Source organism: Cynara cardunculus, assembly GCF_001531365.2.
Source record: "Cynara cardunculus var. scolymus isolate 2C chromosome LG 1, CcrdV1, whole genome shotgun sequence".
NCBI classification, from domain to species: Eukaryota; Viridiplantae; Streptophyta; class Magnoliopsida; order Asterales; family Asteraceae; genus Cynara; species Cynara cardunculus.
In genome coordinates, this window is record NC_037528.1 from 10,433,352 (window position 1) to 10,452,330 (window position 18,979).

General features: G+C 32.7%; 2 protein-coding genes across 3 annotated transcripts; one reads left to right on the plus strand and one right to left on the minus strand.

The window, feature by feature from the left end:
* Positions 1-7,960: 7,960 nt before the first annotated feature.
* LOC112509558 lies at positions 7,961-12,352 on the minus strand. The gene is made up of 10 exons (XM_025114605.1): positions 12,275-12,352; positions 12,145-12,198; positions 11,332-11,445; positions 10,793-11,248; positions 10,007-10,437; positions 9,826-9,925; positions 9,361-9,420; positions 9,135-9,213; positions 8,661-8,776; positions 7,961-8,287 (listed from the first exon to the last, which is right to left on the minus strand). The coding sequence occupies exons 1-10, from the start codon at positions 12,350-12,352 to the stop codon at positions 7,976-7,978; spliced, it is 1,800 nt and encodes a 599-aa protein (XP_024970373.1). The 3' UTR covers positions 7,961-7,975.
* Positions 8,085-16,908, plus strand: LOC112520005 (ATPase ARSA1). Of its 2 annotated transcripts, XM_025128315.1 has the most exons (12): positions 8,085-8,227; positions 13,168-13,420; positions 13,870-14,081; positions 14,212-14,274; positions 14,364-14,474; positions 14,584-14,658; positions 14,795-14,863; positions 14,939-15,004; positions 15,163-15,243; positions 15,347-15,445; positions 16,326-16,460; positions 16,556-16,908. In XM_025128315.1, the coding sequence occupies exons 2-12, from the start codon at positions 13,285-13,287 to the stop codon at positions 16,691-16,693; spliced, it is 1,185 nt and encodes a 394-aa protein (XP_024984083.1). In that variant the 5' UTR covers positions 8,085-8,227; positions 13,168-13,284; the 3' UTR covers positions 16,694-16,908. The 2 variants fall into 2 exon arrangements, with proteins under 2 accessions (XP_024984083.1, XP_024984078.1); XM_025128310.1 differs by lacking the exon at positions 8,085-8,227 and having other exon boundaries at positions 13,147-13,420.
* Positions 16,909-18,979: the final 2,071 nt, after the last annotated feature.

Consider the following 18,979-nt stretch of genomic DNA (forward strand, 5'->3'; position numbering starts at 1 on the left):
AAATAATATATTATATTTGTTTAAAAATTTTAACTTAACGTATAAATATATTAAATTAATTAGATTTTTTTTGAATTATTCATTAATATAACAATATTAAAAAATTATGGATCACAATTTATTTCGATAACATTTTAAAGAAAACTTATGTATTTAAAAAAAGTGCTGCATTTTTTACAAACAAAATAGTTATCTCAAAACTAATGTATCATATTTATTCAATAAATATTTTACTCTAGAATATTTAATTTGCATGCAATTTAATTAGGAAAAAAAAATTAAATATTTTTTTAAATCATAGCAATGAAAAATGAAAATTATTAATAATAATTTAAAACATGTTTTTTTTTTGTTAAATCATCAAAATGATGTGTTATTAAGTCACCTCATTGAAACCAAACAAGCAAAAAAAGTCAATGGGCTAACCAGATTTAAATGTAATAGGTTACTCATTGTTATAATGAGTATATTTTTTAAAGTTGATGCCCTAATATATTTTTTACTCATCGGATCCTAATCTTATTTAAGATTGTGAAGACCAAATCTTTGGTTTGATTACTCTCCACCCAATTTGGAGAATCCGATTGACCTATCATTTAAGGTCATTTCACCTTTTTGTTTCAAAAACCCACATTTTAAGCTAAGTTATTTAGAATCCGATGAATCCATTTCATGAAAAATCTCTAGTTAGAATATGATATATAACTTATATTTTGGAATAGAAACAAACTATGATTTTTGTAGAAGTCGAGTAACTATATGTACTGATCCAAGAACAAAAAGTCTTCAACAAAATCGAAGATTAGTTAAATGAATTTAAGATCGTCATCAAAGCAAATTGGTTTTTCTTTTAACTAAAAAGAATATCAATACAAGATAAAGTCAAATAATAATCTGACATATACTTCTACTGGCAAATCGAATGTTGGAGTTCAAACTTGTACAACAAGTTTGGCTCACCAACTCTTTTAACACTCAACCTAGTATGTGAATATGCTCAACATATCACCCAAAGTAAGTTCTAAACACTATTTTGTTAGTGTCATACTTCTACTGTTCCCTCAACATACAAAAGAATGTGTTATGATAACAAATGTGTCAACAATTTAGATGAAGACATGCGTTAAAGTTGGATAGTAACATTTAATACAATGGTGGTTATGAAAAGTCACTGTTGTTTTTCATTGCTACTTGTCGTTTTGACAGAACTCATATTTGATAGTTTCTTAGGCAAAATTGGCATCAATATCTGAAAATCTTTGTCCTTCATATATGAAAAAGTACAATTTTTCTCACTATTTCAGTGTTCACAAATTTGTCACTAATCATATTATTTAGAATGACAGGTCTTATATTCATAGTTTCCGCAACAAATCTGTAATTTTTTGTTTTAATACAAAATATATAATTAATAGTGAAAACTTGCTATGTTTGTAATCGCCTCCTTTTACAAACACATCATGTATAACTTTTTTTCATTTCCAGGACCAAGAGTTATGTTTATAAAGTTTAAATCTATTAATAAACTGTATATGTACAACAATAATAATTATAAGCACTGTATAAGATACTAAGAATACTGTATGATTGTATATTTGAAATTGTAATTTTAAAAAACGAGTTAAAAATAGAAAAAAGAAAAACATAAAATATGAATGTTATATATTTTTTTATAATTAGTTAAAAAAATTAATTATATCGAAAAAAGTTTAAGAGACGTTTTAAAAATTAAGATAAATATGTCAATTTCCAAAATCGATCATTTGAGCTTTTAGAAACTTTTTTAACCTACAAACAATAGTATATAAGTGTTCATTTAAGAAAAAACTGATTAGTTTTTGTTAATCGTGAGATTCAATCTCAACCATAAATCAAATGTTAAATTAAGAAATTAATAATTTTGATAATTTTAACTTAAAATATTAATTAAGGGAATTTTAGTCATTCTAGATTTATCCTCTCTCCTCCCTTCTTTCTCCTCTCTATCCTCTCAACTCTCTCCGTCAAACACCTCATTTCTTCAACGAACACCATATCAACACGTAATGCACACCGTGATACACTTTATAACATAACAAAAAACACAGTGTGATACACTTGGTAAATAAAACATTACCTGATATATTGTGTTACACTTCATAAAACAATAAAAAAAAATATTATGATACACTTTGTATAACAACACGAATACACCCATGATACACACTATGATACCATATATGGTTGATGAATACAATCGTGATACACAAAGTTTACAAAGAACATAAGAGACTTGCAACTTTTTAAATGAATAAAAAATGAAGGATTTGATTATAATATAATTATATTATACCTCACCTTGTTTCTGCAATGATTGCACGTAATTGAAGATATAGTAAATAAACTTTCATAATTTGTTTGATTAATAAGAAAACAATATCAATCTCTTTGATTGTTAACTGTTGTGAAAAATACCAAGAAATTTTATTAATACATTTTTTTTTCTTAATTAAGGTAATACAATTAATATAATAAAATGTTTGACTCATGTTGGACCTCATAGTTACCATAAACTAATTAGTTCTCATTTTGATTTTGCCTCTCTCTCTCTCTCTCTCTATATATATACATCTTGAGAGCATTGTGTAACATGCAAATAAATCGTAATTTAAAAGATATTTACAATCAAATGGTTATGAGAAAATTTTCAATTAGTGTATGAGTGATTATGTATCTCTCTATCAGGTCCATGCACTGAATATCACTATTGATCATTCATTGGAACGGATTGAATTCATTCAATATTTTGATACAAATATAAAGTAAAACCAATATCTTAATTGTTAACAACTATTAATTAGATGATGATTAGATGAACAACTATATCAAACCGGTTTGATCTTATTGGATTATTAACGTAATTCGAGTGATCCAATTTCAATCGGGTATCCTAAATAGGTCGATCAATTTCAGATGATTGGATCGAATTCAATGGATTTAGATTGATCGAAAGAAAAGTGTAGGTTAAGGGGTTGTTTGTTTACCTCTTAATAGTTCCATTAAGAGGCAACATCTGAACCGTTAAGAGGTGAATCTTGTTTGGTAAAAAAAGTTTGGCTCTTAATGGTTCTAAAACCATCTGAATGGTTTTGTATCCTAGACCTCACTTAACCATTAAGAGTCCTAATTTCATTGTAAGCAATTACCAAACAATTATATTTCATTTTGCATTATATCATAAGAACTTCTTAATTATTTTGACCACTTAAACATTATGTACCAAATCATTCAACATTTGTCAGACAAGTCTTTAAACATTATATACCAAATCATTCAACATCTGTCAAACAAGTCTTTAACCAAAAGGAAGAGTGTAGTCGGCACAAAAAGAGAAGCAATAAGGATGAGGTCAGGAGGCTGTTTGCTTTGATTATATATTATATATATATATATATATATCTGGGTTCAATCGCATATTTCCAATGACCAACAGTCACTGGATTTACTTACGTACGGAAAATATTGCATCCTGTTTTCTTCCATATCTCATTTCCACTTTTCCATTTTAATTCCATATTCCCAAGAAAGGATGGCTTCACATTTTTATGACGACGACGTTACTTCTTGCGGACAGGGCTCTAAACGAACCGAATGTTCAGCGAACTATTTGTGAATCATTTGACGAAAAGTTTGTTTATGTTCGTTTATTTAATAAATGACGAACATGAACAAAAGTCATGTTTGTGAACGTTCATTTATTTACCGTTCTTTTATATACTTATTTTAATATAATATTTTGTTTATTTACTAGGAATTCAAATAATATTCGTTTATGTTCGTTTAACATGTTAACGAACACGAACACATCTGATTTCTAAACGAACGAACACGAACACAAATATTTTCGTTTGTTTATCATTCGTGTTCGTTCGTTCGTTCGGTTAAGTAAAGCAAACGAACATGAACAAGGCTCCGTTCATGTTCGTTCGGTTCGTTTACGGTCCTACATACACACAACTCACTTTTTTATAACACCTTTAATCTCATCTCTTTTGAGTTTTTATATAAGAATTTTGATTGTTACGTTTAGGTTGGTATGAAATAACAATTTATTAGCTTTTTTTATATAATAAAAATTACTTATATTGGAAAAAAAATAAATGAGATTCATAAAGAAAGCCTAGTAACCAAGAAAAATACTATTGTGATTTTTAATAAGGGAGATTTTATATTGCTAAATGTATCTATACCTACTATTTCTTTATCACATACATCAACATTAAAATCCGTTTTTTACATTGTTAAACATAATTTAACCTGATTTTGACATTAAAGGGGGTGCAAATAGGATTGTCCTGCTATCAATTTTTTAAGAGTATCTCCGATGCAAGGTTGTTATAAGAAAAAAGTAAAGTGGCTTGTAGGAAGTAACATTATGGAAAATTCTTATAAGAACCCACCGTCATTGAGTTCTTGTACAAGAAACCTTAAAGTTTGGATGAAGTAGCAATTTCCTAGTTTTTTTTTTAATATAGTTTATTGATTTTAAAATAATTATTAATGTTAAAAAAGTATTTGAGAACATTTAGAACTTTTAAGCTCTTATTCAAGTGTGACATTGGTAAGTAACACTTTTGAGTGTTTACATAAACAACTTATACCGGTGCTAAACCGGTAATAAAAAGTTTTTGAAGAAGTTAATTTTTTTTGACTTATAATAAATTAATAAATATTTTTATAAAAAAACATAAGCTATTTTAAATAAATAATTCCATACACTTTTTTAATATCCAAACGTCTTAATAAATCAGACTTCAAAAGATGGCTAAAAAAACAAACTCGTAAATCTTTATTACCGGTTAATCTAAGCTGCATGATTTACAACCAGTCGAATAGTGATATGATGACGTTGTCAAGTGTTTTTAATGAATAAAAATGAGTGAAGAACATGTGATTGGTAACATGCAACGAAGGGAAGTTAATTTTTTGTGTATGACACGGTATTTGATGCAAAGGGTGTTGGAGAAAATAAAATTTGTATGCGGAAGGGTACACTCCAGACTCCACAGTAGTCCATCCCAGAGGATAAGGTGCGTTTTAGACCGTCGGATCATCATCGGAGACGTAGCTGCATGTGCAGCAGCAGCCTGACTGTCTCCTGACCACCGTCTAATCAAAAACCCACAGTGTACCAGCAACACCCATTCACTGCTCACTAAATGTAGAATAGTTTGATTGATTAAATCTATTTCAGACGTTTATTTCATTAAATCTATCCCCTCCTAAATAATAATTAACATGTAAAGAATTGCCATTTTTGCTGGTTAAGATTTGCGGTTTTGTTTATGTACATAAGCATGACAGTTGATCATGAGGAAACAGATGGTGTTGTGTGGAGTTGGATGCATCATGCATATACATACAAAATACATATAAATGTGTGTATGTATATATATATATATAGATGGAGATAGAGAGAGAGGGGTTTGGAATGATTTGAAATAAAAAAAGGAGAAAAAAGGGGGGAATATTTTCAGGTGAGCAGAAAGAAGGCATAGAAGACGGGGGGATGTGAAATCATCCTGCAAGTATAATATATGAATCAGAATAAAAAGTTGGATAGATGGAGATAGGTTTGATGTAACCATTCATCACCAATCTGCACATCTGATTCTATTCTATTGTTTCACACTTCAACTACACTACCAGTCCAGAGATTTACATCCATGACATCTGCTAACTTTTTCAACTTTATACTATCAATTTATTAAAAACGTTATATTTAAAAGTGTTACAATCTATTTGTATAATGATTTTAAGCGTTTTAACAAGTTTTTTTTTTTATAACAATGTTAAAATTAAAGTGTTATATTAACCATTTTATAATTTTTTTTTGACAAATGACATATAAATTCATTTTTTTATAGTACATTTTTGTTTGTAGAATTTTTTTAAATAATGTCCAACAAAATGACTTCTTTTTATAGGACTTTTGAGAATTTAATATATTATAAAAAAAATTAAGGATCAAAATAAAATATATAATTTAAAATGAAATGAATAAAAGTAGAAATTGAATGGGTGATATAATTTGGCCATCACATCATACAAGATCTAAAATATCAATTCCACAAGTTTGAATGTGAAGATGGATGTCAGGTTGAGTGTAATCAATGCTCAAATATCATCTCCTCAATAGACACCATAACCAATTTTAAACACCAAATCTCATACATCAAAATTGTAGTGAATGTGTTGAATACATTATTTTCCTACAACATTAATTAAAATCGACTAAATATACTCCTGTTTTTCAATCTCATCTAATATCAATATTTGTTTTATTCAATGTTAATGTATGATTTATACTGATTTTGACATGAAATAAGTTGATATAGCATTTTCATCTTTTAAAAGTTTAAAACGCATCACAAATATATATATGTATTGTGGTATGAAATCATGACATATGATTAAGTTAAAAACTTATGACGGAAAATTGAAAGAAAAAGATTAATAACCCATAATGAAGTTTTAAATAAAAACATATTAGTAATCTGATAATTACATAAACTAGTTTTCGGTCACTAAATATAATTAAGACAGTGTTGAAAACGATTAGACACGATAGAAATATGTTGCTAGTTAAAAGAATATAATTACTTAGAACCTGTTTGACTCAAGTTAATGAATGAAAATGAAAATGATAAATAATGAAAATAATAATGAATTTTTATTCTCCTAATTTTACCAGGAATGAAATTTTGGGCTTTTAGCGAAATGAGTCCATTATATTATAGAAAATCATATAGCTTCTTTTATTATTGATTATTGCTTCATACTTTTAAAGAAACACCCCTTAAGTTATTGTAGTTATAAAAATTATGCGGGTCTAATTATTAAGTATAATGTAACACCTCATTTTTCATGGTGAAATTATGAAAACGAAAAAGTAAAAGGCCTAAAATTGCCAAGCTTCAAAAGTGGAGTCCGAGGACTGAATAATGACTGACCAAAACAAGAAGGGCCTGTTTTGCCATTTAGGAAAAAAATTCGATTTGAAAACTGGAAGGGAGACCCGTAGTTTTGGTCACCATTTTTTGGGGGGGGGGGGTATCAGCCCTTCCTGGCGGATTTATGATCGGAGGAATAGCATCGATTAGAGGGGAAACCCCCCTCAGATTTTACGTGAAGTAATGAAGAAACGAGAGAGAAATCTGCCATGGTGCGAGCTAGGGCTCGTTGTAGAAGAAAACGTCGATTTTAAGGTAAATTCTAAACCCAAACTGATGATTCATGTATGATTAGCATCTTCCTTTTGATTCCCATTCAATTAGCATGGGTATTGAAGGCTAATGACGGCCGTTTTTTAGTGGAAAAGCCGCTGTGGCGGTGGTTAAGAAAAATCCCAAATTAGGGGAGATGGTCTGTCCATCACTTCATCGGTTATGCGATTGGGTCAGAAACCAGGGTGGGTTCCAGTGGATCGGGTCCGTGGGCTACCAAGCTGCTTTATTTGGGCCTTTTCAATTAATTTGTATTGCTTATAAATGGGCCAATATGAAAAGAAAATTATGTGGGTTTGGTTTGGTGCTAATTTGAAATCCCTTTATTCTTTTATTCATATAAATATAGTTTAAATCTATTCTCCATCTTTATATAACTTTTTTTTATATATGTTTAGTAAATATGATCACAAATGCCAGTTAAGAAAAATAATTGAATGTGATCTACTTTAACACCAAACCTGTACGGTTTGGGTTGGGTTGTTCCGATCAAGTTAACCCGTGTGCACCCCTAATTACAATGTTTGTTTAGGCATATGCTATATTTATGTTATAAATGGTGTCATGCATGATAAATACAAAATCAAAATCTTTAAAAGAAATCTAAAATGAAGAGAATAATACAGATTATGTTTATTCATATGTATATATATATATATATATATCCACAAATATACAAAGGAAGACGTAGGCAAAGTAATTATGAATGTCTACATGGGCAACAAGTATTGGAACTCAAATTCATATGGTAGCTTCTCCACAATGGATGAAACCTTTGCAGTATTATTAACTCCTCTAAAGCAATCCACCATGGATTTCCTCAGTGAACCTGAAGTTGGCAACTGCTGACACAACCATTCCACCAATCTTTCAAGATCTGCTGCAAAATCATGCATGTTTCTAACCAAAAGCTCTGGGAGTCCAATTTTCTTGCCACTTGTTACTACTATTGAAGCTTGCAGGTACTCCAGCTTTGCTCTTTCCAACTCGTTCACAACTCCATCACCTGTATATACTCTTACCTTTGTAATACAAAAGGGTTATATATAATATTATTAGCATGTTAATACACGAAAAGGCTGGTACATATACACGATATATGCAATACAACAGAATCGGGTTTATAGGAAACGAAAGACACATATGTCTTATAAAAGAGTCTATTAGTACACTTAGACATTGGCGTCCTATAAACCTGATTTTGTTGTAGTATCATGTCCCATCTATGTCCAACCAATCACTTGAAAGACACATCATTATTTTTCTTTACTTCATTTCTTTAATTTTCTTTCTAGTCAACAACAATGATGATGTGGCTTTTTGTGATTTGTGGACATGGGATTCGGAGACAACATAATTTTGTTTTGGATACATAGAACTTTAATAGGAAATTACGGCGGGAGACGAGCGTGTGCCGCAACACAATGCAAATGTGATATTGGGGTCCATGGATTCGAGTCCATGATGTTTGCGAAAGACTGCTTCTTTATCTTCCCTTTCTGCTTTACCATAAATCTATTCGACCAAAATGCAAACTTGATTAGATAAATGAGGTTATGATATATATGTGTGTATATATGTATAGGGGGAGGTTCAAGGGAAAACTCAAAAATATGAAAAGCTGAGAAACATCATGGTAATCGTTCATCTGGACGATATGCACATGTGCATACAAGTACTTGAAGTTGTTTCTTGGTTTTTATTCACATGTGCATACTTGACAAATTACTTGTATGCACTTGTGCATACGGTTCAGATGAGTTTTTCATTCTTTTTACGGTTTTACCCGAATGTGACCCTATATATACATATAAGGAACATTTGTAAGCAAGGATTAATAGAGACATGTAGCTTATACCTTTTCTATGATAGAGGCTTCTTGCCTTCTCAATATGACATGTTCGATAGCTTGAGCATTTACCGTGTTGCCTCCAATTTTAAGGGTTGCCTGATGCAGATTCAGATGTCTTAATGTTAGAACATCAAAACCTAGATGAAACCCGAAGTTGATCATGAGTTTTTGCACTGTGTCTTATTTATTGGATGGGTTGTTGGAAAACTTTGACACCATTTTTCCAACAATTGGCTGACATACCTTGTTCATGAGTGTGAGTAGTTTATCAGGGCTAGAAGGAACTCCATATTGAAGAAAACCCTGAAATTTGAAACAAGTTAAATTCAAAGAAAAAAACATATATTTATCAGCAATTACCATATCCAAATGGTGCCAAAATGCACATAGTAAATATGAGTTGTCATAATATCTGGAACCCTTTAATAAAAAAAAATAAAAGAATATGTGGAACCTCATTAGATTACTTTCCAAAAAAACCGTTGATCAGAGAAGGGGGGTTCTAACATACTGAGAATAAATGATCCAAATCTAAGCAAATATGGGACTCTAACACACACCGTCCAATGTGAGAATATGTTATTAGATTACACTTCAGAAAAGCTCTTGAGAAGAGAAGACAGGTTCCAACATATATTATAGGAAAAACAGTCAAAATCTAGCCAACGTGTGACTGAGGTAATATCCCATGAATTTGGGACAACTTACATGCATGATACAAGCATTGTACATGTTGATCCAGAATGCCAATTTTTGTTGTGAAGTCAAAAACATCAAATCCACCTTTTGTAGCCCATTCATATAAGCTCTGCAAGTACACCATTAGTTACCACATTGTACAACTCATCAATGCATGGGTGATCAGGTCATTAAAAATCTTGGAAAGTACCTTAACTTTTGCAGCAATGGAATGTAACTTGAACTTGAAATGCATTTAGGGTCCAAAGAACTTGATGTGAACTTAACCAAGTTCTTGTAGCACCCAATGTCTCTAGGAATGGAGTCTTCGAGATTAAAGATCCCATAAGGATCTTGCTGTCTAGACTCCTTCTGAAGCAGCAGGCTAGCCTTTGAGTTCAAGCAGGGTTCAGCCCTGAAACTCATCGAAAAGTTGGCTGATCTAGAAATGGGGCCGGATTTCTCCAGCTCCATTGTTCTCGATGTCCTGAGGAGCCTCGTGAAAATGAAGATCAAGCATTTCATAATATTTTCAGAGAGCTTGTTTGGTGACCATTTTAGGATGTTCTCTTCTTCAGATTGGTTTGTAGCCTGTAGTGTTCTTTGTGAGGGATCTGAATATGCGTCTGGATTGCGTTCTCTCTAGAAATATATATGTAGAACAGGTTACATACTACCCAAAAAAGATCCGATAACAAAACTAGAATATGTGGAACTCCATAAATTACTCTCCAAAACACGCCCCGTACAACGGAGGCTAGAAGGGCACATATTGTCCCAGAGTGTCAAGAGGAGGCTACACAACACAAAGCGTCAAATCTCTAAAGTGGTAGGTCTTGGCTCTAATACATGTGTGGAACCCCGATAAATTCTTGAAAAGAGAAGGGAGATTCCAAAATATATTGTGAAGAAATGGTCCAGGTCTAGACTATGTGGGACTCAAACAAAAACATAAAAATTTGTATATTAAATATATATGTCTAGAAATATAGCATACCTTAGGAGTTATTACATGCCTTGTATCTCTTGCAGGTGAGGGTGGTTTTAGAATCCCAGTTTTTCTTGGGGTACGGGAACGAACCCCAAGTTCCTCATCGTTCTCATGATTTTCTTTTTGATCAGAGAACGATACGTTTTTTGTTCTTGACTTCTCATGTAAGTTGAAATCTCGGAGACTATAATCACCCTTTATAGCTTTACTAATGAAGTGCAATGCCTTGGTCTCAAATGACAATTTGTCACCATAACCTCTAGATTTTGGTAGCAGCAATGATGTGGTCGTCGGAGCTAGAGAACCAATGGGAATTTGACGAAATTGCGCTTGTTTCGGTTTAGATTGATCTCTAGTGGCTTCTCTCTCTTTGTCTAAGTCTGTTTGAAGATGGCTGATTTGGCTTTCTAGTCTTGTTATTTCGTTCTCAACCATGGCTAGTTCCGTCAATAACTCCTTCATCTGTCGCATAAAACAAACGGTTTCAGGAATTACACGAATTCATGTTATTAGAATAAACTGTAAACTTAACCAAAAAATGGCACCTTTGGAGGAAGCGAATTGGGGATATGAAGAGCGGAATGGTCATGGTGGTACGTGTGTTTTAGAAGCTCACCGACTTTTTCTTCGTGTTCTAGCATTTTCTGAAGCGTCGACACCTGATTAACACCCATGAATGAGTCGTAAATGGTTTCAAGTTGCATACAGAATCATATAGAGATGGATGAAAACCAAGAAATGGGGATGGTGAGCCATGACTGATGAATGTGTTAGTAGTAGTAGTACATCATGATAACAGAAATGGAAACATGGTCTTTTTGCCTTTTCTTTTCCTCAATAGAACATTCACACATGTTTAATAGACTGATTGAACCGAGTTTGATACAATGTAGGAATATGTAAAACCCCATTAGATTACTCTTCAAGAGAGACTTTTAGTAGATAAATGATGTTCCAACATACATTAAACAGAAACAATCCAGATATCTGGCTGATATACTGATCGGTTTGTTGTATCGTAGCAAGTTTCATGATTTTGACATGTTTGAATATAATGGAAAGAAACATACAACATGTAACTACGAGTACGAGGGGTACTATATCATGCCCACAACCTAAGAATTGATTAAAGCAAAACACATTAATATTTGATGAAAAGTAATAATATAAATCAACAAATTAAATTAATCAATTTATAGAAATAACACGTTGCAATTTCTTTAAAGATCCAGAAAAATGCACTTGAAGAAAAGCGACGTTTACACCATCGATCCAACCCGGCAATTAATGCAACCGGGTGTCGAATTTGAAGTCGGGACCCCGGGATTATTTTGGACATAATGAAATCATTAAAGTACCTCTCTTTCTAGTTCTTCCTTCTTATGATGTCCACTGTTCTGCTTCTTACTCTTCTGAAATAGAAGTAACCTTCTACTTCAATTGAAAACAAGATTTGATGATATAAAGACAATCTTGAAACACACTTACGTTAACGGCAATGGTGGCGGTGGCGGCGGCGGCGGTGGGGTTCGGAGCTGCCGGATTGGGATGAGGTGCCATCCACATGATTGATGTAGAGTGTTGAGAAAAGAAGTTGGAGGCAGATAGGAGTTGGGAGTGTGCATATTATGAAGAACGTAATATGTGTTTGAAGTTGATGATGAAGCAAGCAATGTTGTTGGTGGTGTTGCTTTGATCGGAAGAGTGTTTGGTGGGTGGTGGCAAGTGGCGACGGTGATGGTGGTGGTTGCGAACGTTGACGTTTTGGATCTTGAGGATGACAAATAGCTTTCATGATGAAGGAATCATTGAGAAAAGAAAGCTTGCTTCTTCTTGTCATTAGTCATTATGCTTGTAATTCTTGTGCTTAATCACCCATGATTTCAATTATGGAGCTGAATCATGATATGATTGGCTGGTTATAAATTCTTCATTGGACTCTAATTACGTGTCAAGTAATCTAAATAAAGTGGGAGTTGGGCAGCGTATCTTTATTTGGTGGGTTTTTTTTTTTTAAATTGAGTCGTAGGTTTCACTTGTAAGCATTCTCTTTTTAGACTTATTCCTTCCCTAATAAGCTTTGTTACTACATATCTTTTTTATCTATGAAACGAAAATGAAATTTATTGAATAAATTATTTTTTATATTACTAAGTCATTACCATTACAGTTGAAGGGTTTCATCTCTTTAACTATTTTTTACAAAGTTTACCAAAATAGTTTCAGGTCCGTAATTTTAAATTTTTTACAAGGTTTACCATGGCAGATGAACCATGTAGGATGGATGTTATTCGTTATCTCTATTTATAATTAAAGCATATTTTTTTGATATATTAATAATGAAACATAAATATTAAAATGATGTATGTGTGACGGATCAGGCGATTGTGATGACCGACCGGCCAGTTTAACCGGATTGGAAATCAAACAAGCCCTAAAAAAAGAACCCGCCCGTCTTCTTCTTTTGATTCCCGCTCGCTTTCTTCCTACCTGCAACAATGGCAGCCTACACTCTGCTTCGTCGTATCGCAAAACCTCAATTCAGTTCCTCTCTGCTTCTTCATACTACCAGTCCCAGATGCTACTTCTCAACTTCCGTCAATCCTAAAACCGTGGCAACGCCTCCTTTTCAAGGTATCTTCCCATTTTGTTCATATCATAACATCTGTGGATTTGAATGTTTTTAATGAATTTGTAGTTCGGAATTCGTTATAAACATCAACTGCTTGATAAACTACTGTTAGTGCCAACAAGTTGTGGGTTGATGTTTGCAATTGATTGATTAAATGATCCGTCTTTGCGTTAGAAAGAACATTATTGCAAACATCGAGCCCTTCTAAACAGACAATCTACTCCGGACAGCTGAGTTTGTTATAAAAAAGAACAATGTGCTTATAGTAAGTTTTGGTTAAAGAGTCGTATAGCAACTTATACTTTCTTCAAAAGGGAATTATATTCAAGGGTTGGTAATATGGGATTTGGAAATGTTTGTGCTTTGTCAAACATACAATACAAGTATAGATACAATTAGCAATACAGCATGAGCCATTTCATGCACTCATGTGGGTATATATCTTCTGCAGAAAGATCATTGGCAAGTCGACCAGACTCTGTTTTCCTTTTTGATGAGATGATTGTAGGGAATCAGAGGAAGTATTACATGTTGGGTGGCAAAGGAGGTGTCGGAAAGACAAGTTGTGCTGCATCCCTTGCTGTAAAATTTGCAAATAATGGTCATCCCACCATTGTAGTTTCTACAGATCCTGCTCATTCTTTAAGTGATTCGTTTGATCAGGTATCCGCTATATTCTATATTTCTATTCTTGATGGGCAAAAGCTTTAATATTTTTATACGTTGATTGGATTACACATAACCCTTTTGGGGAAAATGCATTTGATTTACTGCAAGATACATGCATATCTAGGATTTGACTGGGGGGACGCTAGTTCCAATTCAAGGACTGAATTCGCCATTATTTGGACTTGAGGTACTACCAAGACCTAGAGGAATGCTTTCATATACGCATGATACCTTTTGTAGTATATACTCATAGATAGGATTATGAGTTCTTGATAGATTAATCCAGAAAAAACCAAGGAAGATTTCCGTAGTGCAGCACAAGGCAATGGTGGTGCTGGCGTAAAAGATTTTATGAACAGCATGGGACTTGGAATGGTAGCCGAGCAGGTGGGAAAATTCCTTCTTGTACCGTTTATCATCCAAGCTGTTCTATTGTAGCTGCAAATTGGGAAAGTTGGTTGCTTTCTGATAAGCATGTCGTGCTTCTTTTTTGTAGTTGGGAGAATTGAAATTGGCAGAGCTTTTGGATACACCTCCTCCTGGTCTAGATGAAGCTATTGCGATATCGAAGGTGGGTATTTCTTGGAACTCCTTTTCATGTTGTTTTTCCTGATTATTATCAGAAAACACAAGACTCCCCTTGCATAGTTATTCGTCACACTCGTAAGTTATATCACACGACACCTAACAACAATGATTTATTGCAGGTAATGCAGTTTGTAGATTCTCCAGAGTATAGTACGTTTACGAGGATAGTGTTTGATACAGCACCTACAGTAAGCATCAGCATTGGATCTTCTAAATTTTTTGCAGATGGTATCTTTTGTGTCATCCAAATACTTGTTTCTCAGGGTCATACACTTAGGCTGCTTTCATTGCCAGACTTCATGGATGCATCCATAGGCAAAATAATGAAGGTATTCAATTCACCCCTTTTCTCAATAACCCTATCTTGATCCTACTGAATTTGTTACAAGTTCTGTACGAACTTTAATTTATAATATTCCTTGTCAATTTGAACTTCTGCCTTTCGTTTTGTGTTTTGACCTTTCACATTCATGTCTTGACCCATCAGCTGAAAACGAAAATTGCTTCAGCAACTTCTGCCATTAAATCTGTATTTGGGAAAGAGCAGACACCACTTGTGGAAGGCTCTGTAAGATTCGAATATATTCAGTTACTCTTTTCATCACCTTAAACCCTAAACTGTAAACCCTAGTGTGAAAACACCATTAACCACTATCTGTTTGTTTCTGTAGAGCAGCAAGCTAGAACAGTTAAGGGAAAGGATGGCCAAAGTGAGAGATCTTTTTCGTGACTCAGAGACTATGGAATTTGTCATCGTGACCATCCCTACGGTAATTTGTTAATCTCTGTGCTTCTTGAGATTGTGACTCCAAGAGCAAATGATAAGTGGAAATATTGTTCTGAAAAGTGACTTAAGCAGCAGCCACCTTGGCTTAGAAGAGGGGTTTGATGACCCATTTCCCTTCTAAGTGATGGGTTAAGTATCTTGTATGATTAATTGGTGATTAAGCAGTCTAACGGACATAATGCATATTAAAGGGCCAATTAAATTAAATTTACTTGTCATTCTTTTAAAAGCCTAAATCCAGTATATAATTTGTAGCCCAAATCCGAGTACTATAAACTTTTGTAGACTCTCCAAAATAACCCTATTGAAACAATGAAATTAGGCGAAGGTTAGTTTGCTAATCTAGTATCAAGATTTTAAGGTCCATGTTCTTACATAATTTTACAATTTTTCTATAGGCAAATGCATAATTCTAACATTGTTGCAAATGTTAAAATAGATGCTTGTTTGCCCACGAATATTGGAACATTTGACTTCGCTGGTGGTTTATGTTGAACGGTTGAACTTTTGTTATATATGATATATCTGAAACACTTCAATAATGACAAATAAATGAATCTTGTAGACCGAAATCTACAGTTTATTGTAGGTGATGATAATTGTCAACTTGGAAGCTTTCCAAAAATTGAAATCTTGCAACTTTCATGGAACATGTCCAAAAGGAAGGTTCTGATTATAAGTCTCTGAAGACATTTTTGTATCGGTTTATTGATCGTTTCAAGAAAATAGAAAGAAACGCCATCCAACTTGCTAGAAGATGCCCTTTCCATTTTACGCTTTCTAGAACACTTGGATTAAAACATTTCTTGAAAAACTCGGTCTGCAAATAGCAGCAATATCATCGCTTACGGCTGTGATGGCAGGTTATGGCGGTTAGGGAGTCATCTCGGCTGCATGCATCATTGAAGAAAGAAAATGTGCCTGTACAAAGAATTATTGTTAATCAAATCTTGCCACCATCTGCAACAGACTGCAAATTTTGCTCAATCAAAAGAAAGGTAATGCAGCCAGCTATAAGTTCATTCATGGTGCATTTCTTTGTATATTTTTCAATATGGTTCATAGTTTGATACAAAATGATCGTTAATTACAGGATCAAATGCGCCCTCTTGATATGATCCGAAAGGATCCAGAATTGGCTAGTTTGGTGGTAATTGAAGCACCATTATTTGATGTGGAGATCAGGGGTATTCCAGCTCTCCAGTTCATGGGGGATAGGGTTTGGAAGTGAAATGTAGCAAAAATGATCATGTCGGTTGCGAGAAAGTAATGCCGGCCTCGGCAACCGGCATGGGACGACGATATGAGAAAAAAGAGCAACATGTTTGCGAGCCTGCAGATCCAAAGATTACCCCTGATTTTGTGTTTTACATTTTAGTAAGAAATATAGTTTGTTATTAATCGACTGACTCTGGATAAGCTACTAACTATAGGACTCGGGCACATCTCCATTAGGTTATTCACGAAAATAAAAGTCAAAATCTCTAAAAATTTATATTTAATTTCATCAGATTCTTTAAGATTTCGACAATTATTTCACTGGTTGGTGGTCGCTTGGAGGTGTTTGTACAGGGAATAATAAACAAAAGTAATGTATTTGATTTAAAGAAAAGTCCGTAATTGAAAATTTGAAATTTTATTGAAATCCCACAAACATTGAAATTATAAATTCAATAAGATGGTATTTTATGGGATTTCATATGATTTGTTTATAATAATACTTCAAAAGCATCAGTTTTATAGCATTTTTAAAAAATATATTTTGCTGTTTTTCAAAAAAAAAAACATAAAAATAGGGAGAAAAACAGTACGATGTGTCAATGGCATGCCGACTTCATCACAAAAAAGTCCAAAATGGTGATGATTGACAATGAGGCACTAGACATGCCGTGCAAGTGTTCCCCATGCTACATCAAATGTACTCCCTTTTTATTAATAACTTTTATATTTTACTTTTATTATTTAATTTCTCTTATGTTTTTAAATTATCAATCGCTTGTTATTAATCCAATTTTGGAATAAAAAATTTAAAAATGCATATATCATATTAAATATTTTAAGAAACTAAAATTAACATATTGAAAATTAAATATTTTATTACATATTTATAATCGTTGTGATTTATTAAAATAATTTAATAATAAAAATAATATGATGTTTTCAACGTGTAATTCAACTAGTAAAGAGAGAAGGACTTTGTCTAAATATAAGGCAAGTGTCGAGTTCGAATAAGCCAAAAAAATATCTTCTTACACTAATGTTGTTGGAGGCGAATTTCACATGGGACCAATAATTGGAGTTATCGATATTCAATTTTTCTTTAAATAAAAGTAATTTATTATTTTATAACTAAAATAATAAATGTTTTTTTTTTTTTGTTATTACTAGTTTAATTTTATTTTCTATGTTAAGGTTGGAGTTGTTCTACCATAAAAAAAGGTACAATTAAAAGTAAAGATTCAAATTTGGTGTTAGACCGTCAAGTACACCATTTTGGCATTTTTCATATTTACAAAATAGTACTTTAATTTGAAAATATGCATTTTTAATTTATTTCATTACTTAATGACTAGAAGTATATTCGCACAATGCAACGAAATACATCTTGATTTTAATGTTTTGTTTTATATTTTGACTCTATCGATGTTATAATGCGATTTTATGTGATTCTGAGACCAACCTATATTTTAGTGACCATGGTGCAAAATATTCACAAGTCACATAATCATCCACTATTGCTATTGTCAACAACCACCATTATCGTCAAAACCAACGTTTTCGCTGTTACAACCTCCACTATCATCTTCGTCAACTCATAAGAATCGTTTAAACCAAATGAAACATGTTTTTTATTTTGTTGTATGAACCGGGTTTTCTTCAAATTACCATGATTAAATTGTTAAATTAAATTGTGTAAAAATGTTGATAAACTAACTTAGGGGTTGTTTACTAAACACTTATCGGTAAGCGCTTACTAGATCTTTTACCATACCAGATGAACATGACAATGAGCGAAAATCTTACCTGGTAAGAACAATAATAAGGATGAAGAGTCTTACATGGTAAGCGAATGTGACGACTCTTGCCCAGTAAGTGTTTACCGGGTAAATTGTTGCATACGATACCGTTTTGATGAACTATGATATTACTCGGTAAAATAAACTAGAGTGTTTGACTCTTATCGATAAGCGTTTACCAGGTAAGTGTTTGGGTAAACGGGCCCTTACTTAATATGTACTTGATTTATGAGCAATGCGATCATTTTATGTACCATCCAACTTACTAATTTCAGGTTTAAATCAAACATACAGAACATATAAATACACAATTTATTCCAATCCTATTTACAACATACCAAAGGCTACTTTAAATTCTAAGATGAAGGATCGTGTGAGAATAATGCGACGTTTGTTTTTTAGAGGTGTTGAAATCTAAAATCTTATTTTACTATTGATTTATAAAAGGTGGTGCTGATATCTGAAATCTGAATTTGTAAACTGATAAATGTTTTGAATTT

Excerpts from the sequence above, each read along its gene's own strand:
- LOC112520005 (XM_025128315.1), top strand. The coding sequence starts at position 13,285 with ATGGCAGCCTACACTCTGCTTCGTCGTATCGCAAAACCTCAATTCAGT. Across the intron at positions 15,005-15,162 it reads CCATAGGCAAAATAATGAAG|CTGAAAACGAAAATTGCTTC; the intron begins GTATTCAATTCA and ends TTGACCCATCAG. Across the intron at positions 15,244-15,346 it reads CACCACTTGTGGAAGGCTCT|AGCAGCAAGCTAGAACAGTT; the intron begins GTAAGATTCGAA and ends TTGTTTCTGTAG.
- LOC112509558 (XM_025114605.1), bottom strand. The coding sequence starts at position 12,352 with ATGTGGATGGCACCTCATCCCAATCCGGCAGCTCCGAACCCCACCGCC. Across the intron at positions 11,249-11,331 it reads CCAATTCGCTTCCTCCAAAG|ATGAAGGAGTTATTGACGGA; the intron begins GTGCCATTTTTT and ends TTTATGCGACAG. Across the intron at positions 10,438-10,792 it reads GGCATGTAATAACTCCTAAG|AGAGAACGCAATCCAGACGC; the intron begins GTATGCTATATT and ends ATATATTTCTAG.